Consider the following 20,727-nt stretch of genomic DNA (forward strand, 5'->3'; position numbering starts at 1 on the left):
CAAGAGTAAGGAGGAAAGTTTATTTGGGGGCTCACAATTTTAGAGGTCTCAGTCCATAGACAACTGGTTCCATTCCTTAGGAGTGGAGGTGAGGCAGATCATCATGGCAGGATTGCGTGGTGGAGGAAAGCAGCTGGGAACTTGGCACCTGGCAGTGCGGGGGGAGGGGGGAGAGACTGACTCTGAGATTCAAAATATAAACCCCAAAGGCATGCCCCCTAATGACCCACTTCCTCCAGCCACACCTACCTGCCTGCAGTTATCACCCAGTAATCCCTATCAGCAGATTCATGCACTGATTAGGTCAGGACTCTTATAATCCAGTCATTTCTCCTCTAAACTTTCTTGCATTGTCTTTTACAGGAGCTTTTGGAGGACAGCTCACATCTAAACCATAACACCCACCTTTGTGCCTTTCTCTTTCCTTCCCCTCTTCACTAGCCAGGACCTCAGTGTTGAATAGGAGAGGAGAGTGTGGAATTCTTGCTTCTTCCCAACATTCGGGAAAAGCATTTAGTCTTTCACTGTTGAGCATGATGTTCGCTATAGTCATTGGTATACGTCATTGAGGAAATCCTTTTCTACTTCTAGTCTGCCGAGATTTTCATCATGAATGGCTGTGTTTCCTTTGCATCTGCTTAGCCAATTGTATGGATGTTCTTCTTTATTCTTCAGATTCAGCGAATTGTGTGTATTGATTTAGAACCTCTTATGCTCTGAACTAACCACACTAGTGTATTAGTATGGTGTATTATCATCTTTATACATTGCTCAATTTGATTTGTTCGTATTTTTAAAGAGCAGATATAAGATGGATACTCATTAGCCATTAATATGAAATTTTATTTTATTTTTTTATTTATTTATTTTTTTAATATTTATTTTTTAGTATTTGGCGGACACAACATCTTCGTTTGTATGTGGTGCTGAGGATCGAACCCGGGCCACATGCATGCCAGGCGAGCGCGCTACCGCTTGAGCCACATCCCCAGCCCTAATATGAAATTTTAAAGAAAGAATTTTAAAAGTTAGTTGTAAGTCATAAAAAGTCCTTTAAAAGCTGGATTAAAGTAATGAGTTAAGAAGCAGCAGGCATATCCATATCACAGTTGCATGTTAATTGGTAGAAATAAACAAGCCAAGGTTAATAAGTTGTTTTTTTTTTTTTTTTTTAGTAATTAGTAAAAGCATCCTTTTAAAGGGGATAAGAATTGGCAAGACAGAAAATGGTTTAAAATAATGATTTTTAAAAAGAAGTGTGTATTAGTTTCCTGAGGCTGCTATAACAAATCACCACAAACCTGGTCATTTAAAATGATGGGAAAATTTTAAACAAAGGTATTTATTCTCTCACAGTTTAGAGATCAGGAGTTGAAACCAAGGTTATCAGCAGGACCCTACTGCCTCTTGGTCACTTTTCTGCCTGTGTGTCTCTTCTCAGGATGCTTCTCATTGGATTTAGGGCCCGACAGGACAGTCCAGGATGATCTTGTCTTAAAATCCTTAACCTTATTATATCTTCAAAGATAATTTTTCCCAAGAAGGTCACATTCACATGTTCCAGAGACTTGACTTGGGCATATCTTTTTAGGGGCCACCATTCAACCTAGTGCATGGTGAACCTTTGAGCTTTCCTATGTGAAACATCGACATTTGGTTACTGAATCTAATGAAATAAACTGAGAGTAAATACTAAATAAGAAGACCAAACCAACCCATGATCTTAGATTTTTGACCAATTTAATACTTTTTAACATGCTCTGAACCCCAAAATGAAAACTTATTAACTAAAACTCAAAGCATCTCCTCTAACATAAATTATTGTCATCTTTATAAATGGTTAAAATAAACAAGTTTGGGGTAACTGTTTATTTGGAAATTTTGGGAATGTGGCCATTTGGCAAAGTAATTTGTGGCTAATTGGCTTTTGATGAATTGGTCATTTGACACATTGGTTCTTGGCCAACTGGCTCTTGGAGAATCAGTGTTCATCAAGTTGAACTGCCTCCCGCATGGGCCTGGGGCTTGATGTCTGGGACCCAGCTGAGAGGCCCACAGGGGCGCCAGGCAGGCTGAGTGCTTGGACAGGGATCCAAAGATGGTCTTAGACCAGGAGGGAGATCCCAGAAGACCTGGCCATCCCCCAGCCGTGGCCAACCTGCGTCCTCCTGAGGGAGCCCGCTCCCAGTTGGCTAGATGAGCCTCTGGGGACCCAAATAGTGACATCCCTCTGTTGCTTACATGCCGGGCCCCAAATTAAGTGCCTTTTGGCAGCATCGTCTCATTCGATCCTCTCAGTAAGTCCTGAGAGGACTAAGATCCTCTCAGTAAGCGACAAGTATGCTCTGCATTTTACAGGTGAGGGCTCAGAGAAGTTAGGTTACCTGGCCATGACTACATAGCAAGTGAGTGGCAGTGTTCAGATTCCAGATCAGGTTGTCTGTCTCTAAAGCCCCTGTGCTTCACCACGGGGCTAAAATGGATCAGATCTAGTCCTTGTCCTCAAACAGCTGCTGGTCCCGTGTTAGCTCATTCATAAATAATTTATTTGGACCTCACTGCAGCCTAGCATGGAATCCATTCCTGTTTCTCCAGAGGAGGAAACCGAGGCCTGGATGAGATGTGAGACTCAGCTGTCGGCTCAGCATCAAGAGCTGGAACAGAACCAGGCTGGACCTTGCTCGGTCTCTGGTGGCTGCCTCTGTCTCCAGGCTGGCTCCCGGATTTCTGCTCCAGTTGTGTTCTTGTCTCTGAAAGTGGCACGGGCCGTGTGCTCTGCCTTCCATTCCCCAGCCCTCCTTGTTTATGTCCATGTTAATGGGCCTTTGCAGGCTGGCCCAGCTGCCAGCGAGAGCCAGTGAGCCACCTGGAGCTGCGTTGGCTGCAGAATGTTTACGGTGCATGGAACCGAATCGAAACAACATCCATCTTGTTGACCGGTCCCAAACACTGTGCTCATTCACGGCCGGGCAGCCGATGGGGTCCCCGCACTTGGCAGCCAACTGCCACATCTCGGCCGGCATGCACGGCGGCAAGAGGGTGAGGAGAAATCAGGCCAGCCTCGGGGGATTGGCACCCTGAGCCTGGGTGGCCCTCTTTCTATTTTCTGTTTACCCTCTCCTCTGACCAGATGCGTGGTGAAGGTGGAGCACCCTGTGACATCAGGGTCATCTGAGCTGGCCCCAGCCACCGGCCTCAGCAAAGGCTGATGAGGTCATTGGTGTGAGTGTGAGGGGCTCCGTCCTGGAGGACAGTGACCCGGCAGCCCAGCAGAGCTCTGTCCCAGACAGACCTGGCTCATCACCTCTCAGACTCAGTTTCCTCATCTCTTCAGTGAGGTTGATGTGGCCTCTGTCTGCGGAGCTGCTGCAAGAATCTTGAGACATCATAAAGCCATTTGTCCCTGTAGGGACCCCAGCTCTTCCTGAGGGGTGCCCGAGTGTCATGTTTTGTTTTCCAAGCTGGCATTTGATGCACTTCTACCAGAGCCACTGCTACACAGTGCAGGCAGAGCACAGAGAGGGAGTGCACACAGGGCCGTGTGGCACAGAGGCGGTGGCGAGGGCACACTGGGTGTGGGAACCACTGAGGGCAAGCTGGGAGAAAGAACTGGGTGGGTCTGGGCAGCTGTGCGCAGTCGGGCATAGGGGATGCCTGGGCAGTGTGCCGGAGTCAACGGGATGCAGCAGTGGGAGCCACCGGAAGGCCAGGGTCTTCTTTGTCACCAGGTTATCTCGAGGGCAGTGGGAGCCACAGAGGGTTAGGAGCAGGGGGAACCATGGCCAGATTTTTGCCAGATAACCCTGGCCGTGGTGAGGGAGGGGACAAGCTTGGCCAGGTGGAGGATGGTAGGTTTTTTTTTTTTTTAATTGTAGTTGGACACAATATCTTTATTCCATTCATTTATTTTTATGTGGTGCTGAGGATTGAACCTAGGGCCCCACACATGCTAGGTGAGCGCTCTACCGCTGAGCCACAACCCCAGCCTGAGGATGGTGGTTTGAAGTGAGGCAGGGTTGGTGAGGATGGGAGGAGGGGTAGGGATGGGGGCTGAGGCGGGGATGGGGGCTGAGAAGGGGAGGTCTGCTAGGGGGCAGGGGGCAGACATGAACTTGGTCTCATCAGTGTCCAGAGACCGTACCTGCCAAACCACCTGCTGAGACCCCCTCCTCTGTGGTTCCTGGAGTCAGCCTGACACCAGCCCACCCCCACCTCATGCCAAGTCACCCTGCTGGGCAGCCTGCATGGGGACTGTGTGCCTGCCTTCCTGTGGGTCCCTCTGACTTCAAGACCCTGTCACTGAACCTAGAAACGGAACCTGAGATTCTAAGAAATCCTGCCCTTGGAGAGGCCTGTGAGGTGGCGGTGCACACACCCAGGCCAACCCAGGCCAACCCCGACCCTGGTGCACTTGCTCGGTACCCTGGGGGAGGCCTGGCTTTCCTCCTCTGGAGAACGAGGAGCTGACCGGGGCCAGGGGTCCTCTGCAGCACGTCCTTTATCTAACAGGGCCCTCTTTGTTCTGCTTCTTTTACACTCCTGACATGAAATCCATCCGTAATGTAGCCTCCTCTGCACCATCACTCAGGAAAATTCCACATAATGTTTTAATTGTAATATAAAAGGAGAAACGAAGCTCACTCCTGAGTCATGTGTGATTCCACGTGTCCATGCTCGGCATGAATGTGCCAGAAGGTGGGGTGAAGTCATCAGGTATTCGCACCTGTGCAGGCATCCCCCAGCCTGAGGGGTGCCCGAGTGTCACGGGCAGAGAGGCCCCGGGTGACGTGGTACTCTGAAATGGTGAACAACCCTTGGTCAACGTCCAAACAAATCACAGTACAGTCTTTCCCTAATTTACATGGTAGTTCTTCCATGCCTGGAAAATTTTGTGTATGTCAAGAGCATGAAAAAAGTACTTTGTGTTTGTGTGTAAAACGGACCTATGTTCTAGGCCTAGATGACCAGGATGCTTGTTTACAGATATTTTGAATATCTGGCAAGATATTAAAAAGTTAGTGTTGGATTGACTCACCCTTGGCAGCAGTGAGTTTTGGCCCCTCCCCACTAAATGTCAGTGGTTCCCAGTCATGTGACCACCAGAGTCTCAGTGATATCCAGTGTGCCCCTGGGGGGCACCTTGCTGCAGTGGAGTCTGAGGGTGCCGACAGGAGCCCTGGGGAGGGAAGCAGAGGAGGGCTGGTCAGGGACAGCTTCCCAGAGGAGGGGCCCTGGGAGTCAGATCTGGGGTGGGAATTTTCATAAGCCAAGGCTGTGGCGTCGCCAACCTTTCTGGCCTCTCTGTGGAACAAATCACCTTTTCCATGGGGTGTAGAAATTCTGCATCTCTGCAGCACAGGGAACCCTTCCCACTGCCTGCTCTGCATGGTGCCCTTTCCTACAGCTGCAGAGGCTTCCTGCAGGCCTGGGGTGCCTGCAGTGCTCCACCTTTCACCCATGGGGTCATGGGGATAAACCCTCCAAAAGTTGAGAATATCTTCAGTGGAAAATGTACTTACGATTGGTCCCTAGTAAATGTGGGGCTTAGGAGCGCTGCCCCACGGAGCCTTGATCATCTCCTCTGCTGAGGGCCCTGGGACCCACCACTGCCCCGCAGCAGGACCGTCTTAGGGCACAACACTGGCCAGGAAAAAGATCAGAATTCAGAATGCATGCCTGGTTTATACAGAATGCATATTGCTCTCCTGCCTGGTAAAGTTGAAAACTCCTGCCAGGGACTAGAACTCTCAGATCCCTCCTACAGAGACAGAGGGAGGGGGTTTAGATGCCGCCTCGTGAGGCCCCCACCCCAGGCGGTCTGGACTGGGCAGTCCCCCTCCGCCATCCTGTTGCTGGATACTTGCCTTTTGGGCTTCAAGTTTTTCCATTGGTTTGAAGGAACATTTCATCATTTGGGGGAAAAGCCAACATGGGCATAGAAGTTAACTTATTAGCTTGATTTAAGGAGAGAGGATAAAAAAAAAAAAAGGCCAGACGTGAAATCATAAATCTATATCTGACATTAACATTTATGGTCCTGTTCTTGCTGAAAGAACGCAGGTAGAATATGTTTGTTTTCAAGAAATTTTTATAGATTTCAACAGCCATTTCCTCTAGGTTTCTTGTCATCTCAATACTTTCTTGAACTTGGATAAAAATAAACAGTTTTTGTTGAATATCTCTGTTCTCCTGGTGACTGGGGCCAGGCAGGGGCTGATGATGGGGACTCCAGGGCCGACTAGAAATGGCAGCCATTGGATCCGAGTCGCATGGAATTTTACAACCTCAGGATCAGAGAACGTCCTCGTGCCTGATCCATGCCGTCACTGAATCTTAGAGCCATAGAAATTGAAATGCTTAGCTTCATAAAATGGCCTCATCTAAGAGGGAGAAAGAGTTTTAGAATCCAAGATGCACAGAAATGCCAACCCTTGAATTTTGGAATTGGGATCCCTTGGTATGATAAGACATAGTATCTGAGGACTTTAAGGGACATCAGGCTTATTGGCTAGACCACTCCTTCCCCACCCCAGAGAGATACTGAAATATGCTAAATACATGCAATATTTTCTTCTGCCAGGAGAAAGTTTTCTTTCCTTAGGCCCTTACTTTGCCCCCTCCCAACCTGGAGTCTCTGCTGCCCATGGAGAGACATTACCCATCTCCTCCGTTGGCATAGGTACAGCCTCTCTTAGGGAAGGAGCTGGAGGCTGTGGGGTGCAGAGGAGGGAGGGGACACTGGCTTCTGCAGCCCTGAGTCTTGGGAGGCCCTGGGCAGTGCATCTCTCTGCCATCTGAATGCTCCTGTCTCCTCTGAGGCTGATCCCCTTGATCAGCCCTCAAGGGGAAGAGGACTGGGGGCCCTTGGCATGGCATCTGGGAGTGCCCCACTCTGCCCCTGTCCTGGAATTGCTTGTGGTGGGCTGGGAGGAATGGGCACCTGCACCCAGACCAGATGCTTGGAGGGTGCTCGCTGCCAGGCTAGTTGGGGCCCGTGTCTAGCGTCACTCTACCTTTGATTTAGTCTCAAGAATTATTTGTTCATTATTAAAACAGGAAGAAATATTTTGATACATGTAAATAGAGTTTTAAATTTTTATTTTAAAATATATGTGCCACAAAACTCACTTATGGGTGTGACAACAGTTCTAAGACTGACAGTGCCTTGGGTCTTGCTGCCACCACTGCCATCGGGAGACAGGACGGGTCTCTCAGTCCAAAAGAGCCCTAGAGAGAGTTGAAGAAACACTCCTCTCTGAAAGCCACCAGCCTCTTTGCAGCCGCTCTTCCTTCCAAAGCCTTTTTTCAACCCAGAACTCAGACAGGATTCCAGGGCTCCCTGCTCTCCCTGTGCGGCTTCCTGCTGCAGCGAACGGACCCCCGAATCCTCCCTCTGCCTCCCCAAGGTCCTGCAGGTCCAGCTCAGCTTCCTTGCAGCCTCATTGCCTTCCTCTCACCCTTGTTCAATCTCTTCCTTCAACATCATTCCTACAAATATTTTCTCTTATAATGAAGATCTTTAGTAAATCCAGTAAAATTCATGATGAGATCTCTTGTAACAAGACCAGTTCCCGTCACACACTGCTGACCGTGGACAGTTGACAGTTGCTCCCGCCCTCCGTCTAGCTCTTCAAGGGTGTGGGCTGGAGCTCCTCCTTTCTGTGGAGGTTGGGCCTGGGGAATGGATGGGTTTCAGAAGTGCCTGCCTCCTGACCCCTGGAGACCTTCTCAGTTCCCGGGTGGAGTGGATATGGTGACAGTGGGCTGTTCTAATAAATGAAAACGCTTCCCCACACATGAACTGGAAAACCCCAGAAAAAATACCATTTTTAATTCACTGCATAAGAACACATCTCTGTATTTTTAAGTGAGTCAAGTTTAGGGACCATACTTAGAGCATGATGGGGTTTTACTGCCTCATGTTTAATTAATGTCTGTACAGTTTGTTACTTAGCTATAGCTTAGTCTCGACTAGCACGGGCGGGACCCAGGATCAATCCTCAGCACCACATAAAAATAAAGGCATTGTGTTGTGTCCGTCTACACCTAAAAATATAATAAAATGTTAAAAAAAAAAGAAAGAAAGGGCTTTGTGCATCTGACTGTAGCAAATCAGCTCATATCAGACTAACCTATCTTGCTCTACTTTGAATATCTGAGATTGAGTAATTTATAATGAGCAGAATTTATTTGATTACTATTCTGGATGCTAGGAAATGTGATATTAAGATGTCTGGCTATATTTGGAGTAAAGAAGTATTAAGGTTGAACTTGGTCATAGGGTGGGGTCCTGATCCAGTAGGACTAGTAAACTCAAAACAAGAGACCAGTATGCTCCCTCCCTCTCTCTCAGTGCTCATGCCCCAAGGAAAGGCCATGTGAGAACACAGTGAAGAAATGGCCCTCTGCAAGCCAAGAAGAGAACCCTTACCAGAAACCAAATTGGCTGATACTTTGATCTTGTATCTTTAGCTTCCAGAAATGTGAGAAAATACAATTCAATTGGTTAACCACAAGGCCTATGGTATTTTGTTATAGCAGCTGGAACAGACTGGTACTCTGGGAAAGCTATATAGATATATAGATATATGGATATATAGATATATAGGTATATAAAGATATATCTATCCTAAGTTCCTTAGTGAAGGGGAACAATGTCAAGGTCAGCATGCCTTCCAAGTCTGATGGAGCTGGCCTTGCATTCTGTCTCTACCATTTACCAGCTGCATGATTTTGGCCATGCCCCTTCTTCTTCCTCTTTCTCTTCCTCTGGAAAATAGGGTCAGAATTACTGGCACGGGAAGAGCCTAGGACTGTGTCTGGCACATAATAGATACTCCATCAACTTTGATATTCATCCTATAGCATTAAATGAAAAAAGCAGAGGACAAGAAAATATGTATATTATCCTATTACCCTGGCTTTTTAAAAATAAAAAATGTCTACAGATTCAGGGGAAAGAACAGCATCTGCTGTGGCTCTCTAACTGGTAACCTTATGGAAGATACTTTCTAATTTCGGCCTAGGTTCATTCTCTCTCCCCATCTGTCCATTCCTCTTCCCTTCCTTCCTTATTCCTTCCACAAATATGTGCTAGTTCGGTAACAGTCTGAGGGGAGAGTTGACCCTTTTACATATTTGCCTACATATGTCTGCACCAACACATGTGACCAGCCCTGGCCTCCGCGCTTCCTGGCCCTGGGTTGGGAGAGAACTGACGACTCGCTCGGTTTCTTCTCAGGGCTGTCCTGAGGTGAGTCTGCTCAGGTTTTATTGGCCCAAGTCCCTGTAAATCTAGCTTAGCTTTAAAGGGGAATTTATGGGATTCTTGTGGTCTGGCATAAGAGATGGTGGGCGGCCATAAGCCCGGCGTGAGGCCTCGACCATCAGGAGCTGCAGCTCTGGAGGCCCTGACCAGGTTACAGGCCCCCTGATGGCTGTGAACACTCCAGAGTGGCTCCAGCAAGTAAGTGGGCCTTGGCTGCCCTGTCCTGCTGGGCTGAGGTGGCTGGAAGAAGAAAGTCTCTATCAGACTTTCCTGGTTCTCCTGAACGGGGAAAAGGGTACCGCAAAGCATCTGTTGGACACACAGGGCCTGGGGAGCTAAATGCAGCTTGACTCTGCTTTTGTGGGTTGTCCTTAGGTGAGCCACTGGCCCTCCCTGGGCCTGGGAGGTGGGCAGCACCCGGCGTCCCATGCTCTGTCATCTCTGTGTCCCACTTGTCAGAGCCTGACATGTGGGAAGACCAGTCCTAGCACTTGCACTGCTCAGAGGGAAACTGAGGCTCAGCAGGGACTGCAGCCCTGCTGTGCGCTGCCTGGAGAGTCTGTGCTCAGACTCCTGGGGAAGGGCTGCTGGTGAGACCTGGTTGGCCTGTAGCTGCCCTTTCATGGCTGCTGATGTACATAGCCCAAGAAAGCAGGCTCACCCCAGGGAGGCTGTGACCTTGTTTCCCTTCCTGTAAAGACACCCTTTTCGAGGTATCAAATGCAACAGGCACCATTCCAGGGAGTCCACGTGTATTATCTCACTTAATCCCAATAGCTTAGCTCACCTCTGCAGCTACGACTCTTATCTCCATTTTACAAATGAAACAGAGGTGCAGAAAGGTAAGGTGACTCATTCCAGAGTCAAACACCAAAAAGTGAATGGCAGACTGGGGCTTTAGCCTAGGGGTGTGTGTGTGTGTGTGTGTGTGTGTGACCAGAGGTTGACTAGTTCCCCTAATCACAGCATCTGGCATGGAGTCGGCATAAAGGTGAACATGGGACAGCCCACCCAGCCAGCCACCCTCCCTATATCTACACCCTCTATTGTGGGTCTTACTGTGTGGAGGGATGTCCCCAGTGGGGGCCCGGGCTTAGTGACCCTGCTGCTCTGTAAGAGTTGGATGAGCCCCTGTTTTCTCTTCCTTGTGTGAAATAAGTTGTGCAAAGCCACATTTCAGTATATACTGATGTTCAGCAGCCCTGGGGCCTCAAGGTCCTTGCCTGAAGGCTGTCACTTGCAGGGAGGAGAGTCTTTAGCTGCACTGAAAAGCACCAGGGTGGCAGTACTGAGTGTCCCAATCCAACTCTGGAGTGACAGAATACATGTGAGTTGCCAGGCCTGTGCAGGTGGACAGGTACACCCTGAGTGGCAGCCCCACAAGGGATTCTGGGAGCTGTGCTGTGCAGTCAGGGAAGTGAGAGCCCAGGGAATGTGCCAGGAAGAGAAGCTGGGCTCTGAGGGCCCACAGTGTGAGAGGGTCAGGCCCCTGAACAGATGGCAGGGATGTGGAGCTGCAAAGCATCATGGGAATGTAAGGTGACACACAGGTGAAGGGACCCCAGGTTATGGGGCACCCAGAGCCAGGCTGAAGATACTTGCATTTATTAAATGCCCAGCAGAGCTGGCCCTGTGTGCAGTATTAATTATCATGTCATTGACTCCACCCTGTAAAATTCTTCCCATTTTACAGACTCAGGAAAGTATGACCATCTCCAATTCTGAATCCCTCTCTAACTGCTGCATAAGTTCAGGGATTGGCAAATTAATAGCCCAAGAGCCAGAGATATATTTTTCTAAATAAAGTTTTATTGGAACACAGCCCCACTCACTCCTTTACATACTTCTCATGACTGCTTTTTATGGTACAACAGCAGAGTGGAGTCGTGGTGGCACGGACTGAATGGCTCCCAGAGCCTCAATTGTTTCTTGTTTTGCCTGGTAAAGTTCACTGACTTGCTCTGTGGGCTTGGGCAAATCACTTGCCCTCTCTGAGCCTGCCTAGCCAACTTCTGAGGGTTGCAGTGAAGTACCGGGGTGATGGCTGGGAACCTTTACTGTAAACTGTAAAAGGCAGAAGGGCAGTGCCTTTTTCCAGCCTGCTACTGGGTAGGCACTAGAAGTCCGCTAGTGAAGGAGAAGGCAGCACCACGTAGGCCTTCCCACACCTGGCTGCAGGTGCTGCTGAGGCTGCAGGGTGGCACGTGTGGGCCTGAGTCGCTGAACGTGTCCATGGCCACTCACGCAGACTTGGCAGGTTTCAGCATAAATTAAAATTCTTGTGGGGAGTCACCTTATTTGTGGTGCCACTTTACAGCCAACTCATTACGATAATTTGCAAAGCTCTCTGGTGTGTAACTGGAGCCATTTGCTTCAGATTTGCTGGCTGTGACCTCATCCAGACTGCCCAGCCCTGTATTTGGTGAAACCTCAAGTTTTGGGGGCTGGTCCTCCTGAGTCTATCCTCAGGGTCATCCGAGTCTGACCTTTCTGGGGATAGACTGCTTCTCAAACAAGGCCTGCCTCCCTTCCCCAAGCTGGAGGAGAAATAGAAGAAATAAGTATCCTCATCATTCCTTTCCAGGTGCTTCCTGTAAGCTAGGCACCGTGCCAAGGGCATTGTATTTATAATCTCGCCTGTTCCCATAACCTTGTAAGGTAGGTGTCAGCACCATTTGACAGATAAGAAGACTGAGGCTTGATGAGGGAAGTAGACCAAATTCTTACCTAACTTCAGAAGTGCCAGTCCAGGCTCCACTGTGGATTTGCTGTGTGACCAGGGAAGGTTCTTGCCCCCTCAGAGCCTCAGTTTATTTATTAATGAAATAGATACTCAGTCAGTTCCAGTTCTTGACGTTCTAAGATTTCTTACCAACTTGTAAAAATGAACACGGGGCCCATCAGTCTCCAGTGAAGAGGAGTTTCATTTGCGTAGGGAAAGCCACCTCCAAAGTCCACTCTTGGCCCCCTGTGGCACAGAGGGAAATCAGGCTGCTGGGTGCCAGCCCTTTCCCGGGGCACCCCCACTTTCTCCTCAGGGCAGCAGGGCTGTCCATGTGGCTCCCTCACTCCCTGGAGTCAGTGTGGGCAGGAAGGGGTCTCCCCATCTGGGCCTTGCTATGCCCTTGGAGCAGAGAGGCCAGACTCCAGCAGTGGGAGATGGTGCCCATGTTTTTCCTGACAGACACCCTGTGCTAGGCAGCACCCATATCTTTGTGGTGGTGACGGCATCTCTGGGCCACATGTCAGCCTCCTGGTTTAATCTTCCATCCTTCAATCAAGCAGGAAGCCTGGGGCAGTCTGGTATGGGCTTTGGGAGACCTTTCTTTGGGCCCTGAGTAGATCTGCAGTTGCTGTATGACCTTGGTGGCCACTTGCCAGCTCTGGTGTTCAGTGTCCCTCTGCGAGGTTGGGATGTCACAGCTTCCCTCCAGGGCTCTGTGGCAGTACAGGAGAAGAGGGCTGGAATGGACTTGGAGCACCAACCAGTGCCAAACTGTGACGGGAGAGGCTTTCTCCCTAATCCGGCCTGTTTATCTATTGTAGAAAAACCTCTGACTGTCTCCAGGCGGGAAACAGCTGATAATGACCGTTTCTTCCCACAGAGTTGATGGGTTTGACCTCAACTCAGCCTGTAACTCCCTGTGTGTACTTAGGAAACTGCTTAACCTCTCTGATCTTCCTTGGGGTCCCAGTTAGAGATGCTTGTTTGGGGGTCTATAGTTACTCATCAGTTGATTGAGAGGTAGCAGGACAGAGCTGGACCTTGAAATCTAAGACGTCTGGATTTGGGTTGTGGCCCTGCCTCTTACAGACCTCTGAGCCTGGACCGAGGCAGCTAATCTGTCCAAACCTTGGCCTTTCCTCATCTGGAGAATGGCTGTACTGGCCCTACCCTGGGATAGACAGTGGCCAAGTAAGGGCTTCAAAAACTCAAGGCCCCCACTGCTCATCCCCGGGGCCCAAAGTCTTCCTTTCCTGCACACAGCTCCTACGTGTCCTCAAGGAAGGCTCAGAACTGCACCCGCCCCCCCAGGACTCTGGAGGAAGACCCTGGCGGAGCAGCCCCGAGTGATGATTAAGCGCGCTCTGCTCCAAATGCTATTAATGGTCATAAAATTATCCACAGTTTTCTGAGGCCCCATCCCAAGGCTTGCCTCAATGGGACAATAAAATCACATGCAGAAACCATTTGGAAAAGGCGAGGACGGCCAAGCAGAGACGGAGTGAAACGAGCTGCAGCCTGCTCTCATTAACTCCAGCCATTCACATTTATTACCAGGGATTTCTTTTTAATTAAAAAACAACCAAGTTATTAAAAAAATAAGCCTGTGAGGGGCTGACTGAGCAGCCGCCGAGGCCAGCGGAGCCAGCGTTCCCCACAGCAGGACGGGAAGGTGGCGTGGAGCAGATGCTCATCTGAGCCCCCCAACAGGCTGCCCGAGCCCCTTGACTGCCCGGGACCCGAGCAGTGCAGTCTCCTCTGCACACTAATGCTTGGGTTAGAATGTCCCTTCCCTGAGCTTGTTTTCTCCTCTGTCAAATGGGGACGCTGGCATGCATACCTCCCACAGAGGGCAGTGGGACCTGGGTGTTGATCTCCTTGTCCTTAGCTTAAGCGGTTGGCTATGTTCTGGTCTTCACTTTTTTTTTTTCTCACCTTGATGCTTTATCTCGCTCAGCATTGACAGTGCCTGGATAACCCTTGGACCCCTTGATAAAATTTTATTGCATCTGTAGGGCACCTTTTAGGTCTCGAAGTGCAGTTTAACCTCAAGGATGCTTTCCATTCCACACGCACCTGTAGGTGTCAGCACTGTGCCAGGGCCTGTGCGCTTCTGCTTTCCAAACCTCACCGCGTCCTTGGAGAACTGGTGTGACTGTCCCTTGTTGCTGAGGGGAGCAGAGGGTCAGCCACATGCAGGGATTTACCCAGTGGTATCGTGGGCTTCGGGCAGAAGGGTCACACTGTGGTCCAGAGGTCACTAAGTCCATGTCTTTACCTCCTCTGCATCACCCCCAGAGGTGACAGAGTAGAAAGCCCAAGAAGTTCCAGGTTGACCATCGTCATCTATAGATGAGAAAGAGGCCCAGAGAGGGGAAGGAGCTCAGAGCAACTGTGCCTGACGTTTGTGTTACTTTACGTAGTTTAGTCTTTTGCCTCAATTAGGCTTCCTAAAGACGTGTAGTCAGGCAAGGTTGGGCATTCAACAGGCTGCCAGGGAATGAGGGTGGAGGAGAATGATCACACATCACCTCTTTGCTGTGAAATGTGATTTGGGAAGCAGCACAGGTGGAGCTTTGGTACCAGGGACAGTAGTGCTGTTGGATCACATCTCCTCCTTGGCACACATGTGCTAGTACCCGCGGGGCCTCGGGCCCCCCCATGCTGGCACAGGTGCAGCAGCCATGCAAGGATTGAGGTGCAAGCATCAGGAAGACAGGCTGTGAACTCCAAGACACCAGGGGTTTGTTCTGCTCACCAGTTTCCTCTGTTAGAATAGTGTCTGCTACACATTAAGTGCCCAGTGTTTGCATAATGGTCCTCTCAGCAGTGAAGCCTTGGCATCTGTGTTGGAGCTCTGGGGATTTTATTACTGGTCTTGCTGGTTGGGATTTTGGTGAGGAAGGGTGGTGCCTCAGGTGGCTCCAGTGCTCCTTCCCAGCCGTAACTGATGCCCGCCCTCTCCCCGTGCCCTCCTGCAGGCTGTCGCCACTCACTTGTCTCCTCTCTCCCTGTGGTTTCTGCCTAGTGAATGGGAGCTATGGTCACTGCACCCCCGGCTCGGAGAAGGGTCTGCTGGATCTGGATCTTGCTGAGGGCCCCAGCCCCACCTGCCACCAGGGACTGTTTCTCCCTGCAGGAAGTCCGCCACCCCGGGGCCGCCCCCCAGCCTGCGAGAGGCTGCTGCATTTCCCCCACCCTAACAGGTACGTGCCCATCCCCACCTGTCCACCATTTCCTGTGGACAGTCCTTGAGGTCCAAGGATCAAGGGCCTCAGGATCTCACCTAAACTGCCTAACATGTGGGACATATAGGGAAACTGAGGCTCAGGAGGACCAGGGACAGGTCAGAGATGCCTGATCCCCAAATCAAGGTGCAGCAGTTTGGTTTCTCCTGAGACCTACTCCTTGCATTGCAGATGGCTGCTTTCTCAATGTCTCTTACAAGGTCACCCTTGATCTGTGTCCTAATCTCCTCTTCTTTTTGCAGGCGGTACCAGGGATTGTACTCAGGGGGACTCGACCACTGAACCACATCCCCAGCCCTATTTTGTATTTTATTTAGAGACAGGTTCTCACTGAGTTGCTTAGTGCCTTGCCGTTGCTGGGGCTGGTTTGACTTCGAGATCCTCCTGTCTCAGCCTCTCGAGTTGCTGGGATTACAGGCTGTGCCACCATGCCCAGCCTAATCTCCTCTTCCTATGAGGAGATTAACCTCACTTAGCCTTAATTACTTCCTCAAAGGTCCTGTCTCCAAACACTGCCACACTGTGGGGTTGAACTCTGACATATGGATGGGGGTGGGCACAGTTCAGTTCCCAACATGCAACACACATCTTTTAGGCTTTAAGCTGTGCTTGGTTTACCAAGAGTCAAGTGCATTTATCTGCCTAATTATTCACAAGACTTCCTAGCAGTGCCCAGTTTCTCCAGGGAAATTCATTCTATGTCAGGTGGAAGCTGTGCTATCCTAGGGCGAGCTAAGTAAGGGGGTTTGTGTTTGACACAATCAAAAATATCATTTGTCATTTTGAATGTTATCTTGACAATGGAGGGCAAGGAGAGTCTGTACCCAGTGTCCTACTCTGGCAAAGTCACTGCTACCAAAGTGACTTTGAGCTGGCACTTTTAGAAAAGGAAAAGAGGGCCCAGGCCAGCACATACCCCAAATCCTGTTCCTTACCCACCACTGCTGGTACCATGCACTTGGGTGGCCTCTCAGTCTCAGGCCCCTTGGTCTGCCACCTGAGCTCCTGCCACGGCCACTTGCCAGCCTTCTTGCCTCCAGGTTAACTCCCTGATGCTAACCAAATGACTCCCTCTCAGCCAGAGACTGCATGTGCATGTTCTCCCACTGAAGCCCCTCTGTCCCAGGGTCCCATTGCAAATAAGCAACAGTCACAGGTTCTTCCTGTGGGCCATGTGCTCCGCTGAGTGCTGTGTAAGGACTGACTCCCCCAACCCACCATCACCATGCGGTGGGGAAACCAAGGCCAGGGGGCTATATACATACATAGGCCAGCGGCATCTAGCCGGTTGTGAAGAGGATTAAATAGCCTCAACGACATCCTGATGTTGTCATTCCTGTGCGTAAAGTGGCTGCCCCCACGGCCATGGTTAGAATGGTGCCGAAGTCTTCACTCCATTCCTTACTGGCTCTCTGGGTGACCTCAGGCAAGAAGCTGAGCCTCCTTTCCTTAAAACAAGGTTAGAAATACAGAGTGAGGAGAGCTTGTGATCTGGCCCCGGCTGCCCACCCTCCTTGGCAGCCACACCAGCCTCTTGCAGGCCCCACACACTCACATCTCAGGCTGTGACCTCCGAGCCCCATCCCCCACCTTGTTCTTTTTTTTCTTTTTTTTTTTTTTTTAATACGGGGGATTGAACTCAAGGATATTTAACCACTGAGCCACATCCCCAGCCTTTTTTTTTCATTCCAATAGCTCAGTCCCAGAATGCTCAAGCTGCTCCTCTTTACTGCTATTAATGATTAGCCTGATAACTGTTTCCAAAAGGATGCTCCAAACAGAGGCTTTCCTGCTGCCTTTCTCTGCCCAGCCCACCTGTACCAGGCCCAAGATTGCAACCCCCTATGCAGCATCCGTGCTTTTATATTTTTAAACTCCACAAGGTCCTCACTGTTAGGTCTTCAATACATGGAGCTTTCTGCTAGCACTGGGAGGGGGTGTGAATTTGCTGTCTGCCTCAGAATCAAAGCTCCTGGTTCTCCTGGGCACAGACTGGGCAGCAGACTCCTTGGGTAGGAAGAGAGTTTGCTGGTGAGGGAGGTGGAGGGTGCTCATTATAGCTGAGAAACAAACAGAAATCCCTTCTGCCATACCTACATTCAAGGAGAGTGTCAGGTCAGTTGTACACAGGACAAGAGAGCTGGGCTCCTGGTCCAGGTGTGGCATGGGTTTGCCACTGTGTGATGGTGGGCAAGCCTTGGGCCTTCTTGACTCCTCCATCTCTGCAGTGATGGAGCTGGAACCCATACCCAGGGTTCCTAGCTCTGGATCCTCTTCTACCCTGCACTTGGGGCTATAACTGAGGGTGCTGCAGTTACAGGGAGCCAGAAGGGAGGGGCTAGGAAACAGAGGGACCACAGCAGTGCTGTAGCAGCAGTGAGAATAGCATCATGCACCATGCCACCCACTTCCCAGAGGGCTGCCACTTGCCCCGGGCAACTTCCCTCTGAGTGCTACATAGAGGCTTAGTCCTTGTTTCATGAGTGAGGAAACCGAGACTCAGATGCAGGGGGTTGGGTGGGGAGATCTCATGAGGTGTCCTAGTTAGACTTTAGGCACAAAACTGGGCCTTTTGTTCTGCTGGCCGGCTAGAGGGGCTTTACCTTCCTGGCGCTCTCCTTTTTGGAGTCCTCTGGTGACAGGCAGGCCCTGGTGTCTCTACCTATATCTTACCTGGTCCCCAGCCCAGGATGGTAGGCCCTACGGTGCGAGAATCCTTTTGTCTTCCTGAATTGGGCCTCCTGTGAAGTGGGCAGAGGGAATGCCTGTGCTTGCGAGAGGCCTTCTCCAGGAGACTGTGTGCCATGTTGAAGACAGCCAGCGTGGCAAACCCCAGTCCTGGCTTCTGCACCACCCTCACTGTCATGGGGAGGATCTCTTCGATGTCACTCAGGACTTGCCTGAGCTGGCGCAGCTGGGACAGGGCTGAGTCTGGCCTTAGGCCCGGCCTCCTGCCTCTGTGGGCTGCCCTGCCCGGCCTGCCCCTGGCTTCTCCCTAGAATGTCAATTTCATGAGGTCCTGGAGTCTGGGCCTGAAGTCCTGGGCCATTCCCCTGGGGGTCTTCTCCTCAGTTAGTGTTAAGGTGCCCCTGTACCGTGGTTGTGCTTCAGACGCCCATTCACTGACGCCAACAGCAGGGAAGACAGGCTGCTTGGGGCAGAACTTCAGAGGACATTTTTAGAAGATTTTTCACTTTCAAAAAACTTACAGAGATTAAAAAAGATTTCAGGGACATGTAAGTGGAATTTAAAACCCACTGGACCTGGCTATTCCTCAGAATGCCAGGCTCAGCCTCCTTCCCACAGAACCCACAGGGGTCAGAGCTTCCTCTGACCCCAGTGCAGGGAAGACCCCAGGGCAGCCTGGGAGGAGGGCCCCAGGGCTGAAGTGGGGGCTGGTTTTGGTAAAAGGATGAGTGGGCCTTCTGGCATCTCCTCTTCACCTGTTCCAGCCTCCTGCCTCTCAATTGACCCCCGGCCCTCTCCTTTTCTCCTCTTCCCTCCACACTCTTCTCTGCTCTCAGACCACCCATCTCTGGTCTTCCTCTTCCTTTGCTTTTAGCCTTTGGCTTCTCTGGCAGCCCCGACGAGGCCTCCCCCTGTGCAGTGCCCACCTCCTCATGACCTCCCTGACCACTCTCTTCCAGGTCTCCCAGGCCACAGGCCACATATGTGAATGGCGGCCTCCCAACCACACCACACATCAAGCAGGAATCCCTGCCCGATTACCAGGCCATGGCCGAAGCCCGCACACCCCTGTTGACTCACTGCCGGGCCCCACCAGCCACTGGCCTGCACACGGATCTGGACCTCCCTAGCAGAGGGCTCGCCAACCCTGCACCTTCCTGCTACCTTCTGGGCAGTGAGCCCAGCTCTGGCCTGGGCCCGCAGCCTGAGGCCCACCCTCCTGAGGGCAGCTTAAAGCGCTGTTGCCTCCTGGGCCTGCCCCCGACTTCCTCAGCCTCCTCCTCGCCCTGCACCTCCTCTGACGTCACCCCCATCATCCGTTCCTCCCAGACAGCTCTGGTCACCTGCGTAAATGGACTCCGGAGCCCCCCTCTGTCAGGAGACCTGGGGGGTCCTGCCAAGCGGGCCCGGCCTGGCCCTGTGTCCACTGAGAGCCACGAGGGCAGCTTGCAACTTGAAGCCTGCCGGAAGACGGGCTTTCTGAAGCAGGAGCCTGCGGACGAGTTCTCAGAGCTCTTCGGGCCTCACCAGCAGGGCCTGCCGCCTCCCTACCCTTTGCCTCAGTTGCCAGCTGGCCCGGGCCTTACAGGCCTGGGGCTGGGCCTGGCCAGCAGGATGGTGGCCGGGCGGCAGGCGTGCCGCTGGGTGGACTGCTGTGCAGCCTACGAGCAGCAGGAGGAGCTGGTGCGGCACATCGAGAAGAGCCACATCGACCAGCGCAAGGGTGAGGACTTCACCTGCTTTTGGGCTGGCTGCGTGCGCCGCTACAAGCCCTTCAACGCCCGCTACAAGCTGCTCATCCATATGAGGGTGCACTCGGGTGAGAAGCCCAACAAGTGCATGGTGAGTCCCTGCAGGCTGTCCGGCCTCCCCCCAGCCCTGCAGAGCAGCGCCCATCTCACTCCCCTGGAAGGGTGCCCTGGGAGCTAGATACAGTGCTGTGGGCGTGGGCCCTGGTCAAGATGGTCAGTGCCGCCTGGTGTGGTGGCACCAGGGGCTCAGGAGGCTGAGGCAGTAGACTGTGAGTCCAAAGCCAGCTTCAACAACTTAGCAAGGCCCGAGCAAGTCACGGAGATGCTGCCTCTAAATTAAAAAATACAAAGAAAAGGGCTGGGGATGTGGCTCAGTGGTTAAGCACCCCTGGGTTCAATCTCTGGTACCTCCAAAAAAAGGTGGTTAGTGCCACTGTCACAGTGAAACTTGGCAGTGCCACACTGTCCTTACTAGGTACCCTGCCCCCTACCCTGAGGATCAGACATGCATTAGGTGTGCTTTAGCATGCTGCATGGCCTCCTAGGTCAAGCGGGCTTGGCCAGCCTCTCTCACGTGCACATGCTCCATGCTCCACTTGGCAGAGGCCTTGACAGGCAGGTAGTGACACTCCTTCAGCACTGGACCTTCACCTAGTGTCCTTCCCAGAAAGGCTCTTGGACCTCCTCCCAGAGCTGCCTACAGCTTGGCTGTCCTCAAGGAGCACTGGGTCCTCACAGGCACCGGGCCTGAGACCTCTGGGCCCCTAGAGAGGCTTTGGGCTAGGGTCAGGGGTCATCAGATAAGGCCCTGCAGAGCACCAGCTCTGGGAGGAGGTCCAGAGCTGGTGCTCTGCACTAAGGTTTCTGTGGAGAGAAAGCAAGACACACGTGTTTGTATGCACACACATTCATGCACACACACACACACACACACACTGACTGCTGGCAGCCTGGCCTCTGGCCCTTCTGACTGGTCATTTCTGTATTGTGCTCTTGCTGTGGTGGATATCTGTCACCAGAGGCCGGGAGCATAATATTAGTCCCTGA

General features: G+C 51.4%; 1 protein-coding gene across 4 annotated transcripts in view; it reads left to right on the plus strand.

Moving 5' to 3' along the window:
- Nucleotides 1-20,727, plus strand: part of GLIS1 (GLIS family zinc finger 1) — a 195,625-nt gene that overhangs the window by 98,938 nt on the left and 75,960 nt on the right. For all 4 annotated transcript variants that reach the window (XM_081306752.1, XM_081306750.1, XM_081306751.1 and 1 more), the window contains 2 exons: nucleotides 15,022-15,199; nucleotides 18,889-19,771. In XM_081306752.1, the coding sequence (XP_081162878.1) occupies nucleotides 15,022-15,199; nucleotides 18,889-19,771 (1,061 nt within the window). The remainder of the gene's footprint in view (nucleotides 1-15,021; nucleotides 15,200-18,888; nucleotides 19,772-20,727) is intronic.

This window comes from Spermophilus citellus, assembly GCF_964194105.1.
Source record: "Spermophilus citellus genome assembly, chromosome: 9".
Classification (NCBI taxonomy): domain Eukaryota; kingdom Metazoa; phylum Chordata; class Mammalia; order Rodentia; family Sciuridae; genus Spermophilus; species Spermophilus citellus.